Genomic DNA, 1,731 nt, shown 5'->3' with positions numbered 1-1,731 from the left:
ATCTTCTTAAAACTACCTTTATTTCGATTTTTCTTTTACAAGAAATGATAATGGAATACATGTACAATATTCCGAAGGGATTAAGCTTAAGCAGGCATTGAATACACACAGGCTATGACAATATAACGAACTATCTGGGGTGTCTTTCTTTCTATCGATATATATATATACATGTCTGTCAATCTCTTCCTCTATATACATATGTGGATATATATATATATATATATATATATATATACATATGTATATACACATATATTATATATATAGTTATATATATAGTTATATATGTCTGTCTGTTTATCTATCTGTCTGTATGTCTGCCTGTCTATCATTGCACATTATATACACATCTTTCAAGTAACCAAGTCTGAGTCTCATTTTGAAATGGCCTCAGAAAGATCATACCATTCTGGATTGTTTTGCTCTGGGCTTTGAACATCAACTGAAGTTGGAGGAGAACTGCCTGTTCAGGTTTCCTTCTCACTGTCTCCGAAGCGTCACTGACGCACGACTTCTCTGTCAGTGTCGCTTTAAAGGGAAAGTCCCGTGGGTTTTTTTTTTTTTTTTTTTTTTTTTTTTTTTTTTTTTTTTTGCTGTTTCTCCATCTACGGCCCCTAGCTCTGGAATTCTCTGCCTTTTCATGTCAGGCTCTCTGCACTTATCTTTCACGCCTAGCTCCAAAGACTACATGCAGTATTTGTTGTATTTTTTCTTGGCATATTGTTTTTCTTTAGATTTCCTGCAATTTTCATATACATGTAATAGTGCGCACGTGCAAGCGCGCGCGTGTATGTGTGATTGATGTAAACATCCCACATGCACACTGTGAAAGGAACGTGTACGCACATTCTTCAGCTTTCTCACTCTTGCGTACACACACACACATGTGCGCGCACAAGGGAGACACACATCTTAATGATTGCAGATAGGTATACTTTCTGTTAAATCAAACTTTGCTTTAATTCAAGTGGCGTTTACTCAAATACTAAAAACCGAACCATGAAAACAGTCTCAGATCTCCGGGAACTTAGAAGCTGAACTCAATTCATGAGATCAACTGTCAAATAGAACAAAAATTAAACAGGAAAAGAGAGAGTGTGACACGGCAATACCGTTACCAGACTATAATGCAGTTGTAATTTAGAGGCTGGAGATATATCGGAATCCAGTAGATGGTCAGAGTGTATGTCTCACTGTCACGTTATTCATATATTTACCTATTTATTCACTTTGCAACAGAACTCTGGTTACTACATCTGACCAGTACCACGAAGCATTAAAGCAACAGACACAAAATGAACAGTACTGCAACACCATCTACCGGAAGTGTTTACAGCTCATAGCGGAAGCGGAAGTCACACCCCTCCAGACGTTTCATGGCCTCATCAAAGGCCTCACTCTGAGCAACAGTCAGGTAATTCTTCCAGTCTCCTACCAATCCTGGAACACACAACAGAATATGACATCAGGACCATAGTTACCCGCAGTGTGAACGAATCAAGAATACATGCAATCAGTTGTACGTTGACAATAGGTTAATGCATTTTGCAGTCACTACAACTTTAATTGACAATTAACGCATCTTCAAATGACGACTTTGTTCTTACGTGACAGTCGTATTTTCAAGACAACCCACACACATACACATGAAAAGAAAACACAGTAGTTGTTGTTTTTACATGTAGTTATACTGACGTGGGATGTTGGGAAAATGTCTAACATTCACTC

At 37.7% G+C, this 1,731-nt stretch overlaps 1 protein-coding gene across 2 annotated transcripts in view; it reads right to left on the bottom strand.

Annotated features, from left to right (window-relative positions):
* Window positions 1-522: 522 nt before the first annotated feature.
* Window positions 523-1,731, bottom strand: part of LOC143287361 (sulfotransferase 1A1-like) — a 14,951-nt gene continuing 13,742 nt past the window's right edge. For both annotated transcript variants that reach the window (XM_076595326.1, XM_076595325.1), the window contains exon 7: window positions 523-1,443. In XM_076595326.1, coding sequence (XP_076451441.1) covers window positions 1,334-1,443 — 110 coding nt within the window. In that variant the 3' untranslated portion in view covers window positions 523-1,333. The remainder of the gene's footprint in view (window positions 1,444-1,731) is intronic.

This window comes from Babylonia areolata, chromosome 11 (genome assembly GCF_041734735.1).
Source record: "Babylonia areolata isolate BAREFJ2019XMU chromosome 11, ASM4173473v1, whole genome shotgun sequence".
Lineage (NCBI taxonomy): Eukaryota > Metazoa > Mollusca > Gastropoda > Neogastropoda > Buccinidae > Babylonia > Babylonia areolata.
Note: the sequence above shows the minus strand (reverse complement) of the source record. Positions and strands in the feature narration are given on the sequence as shown.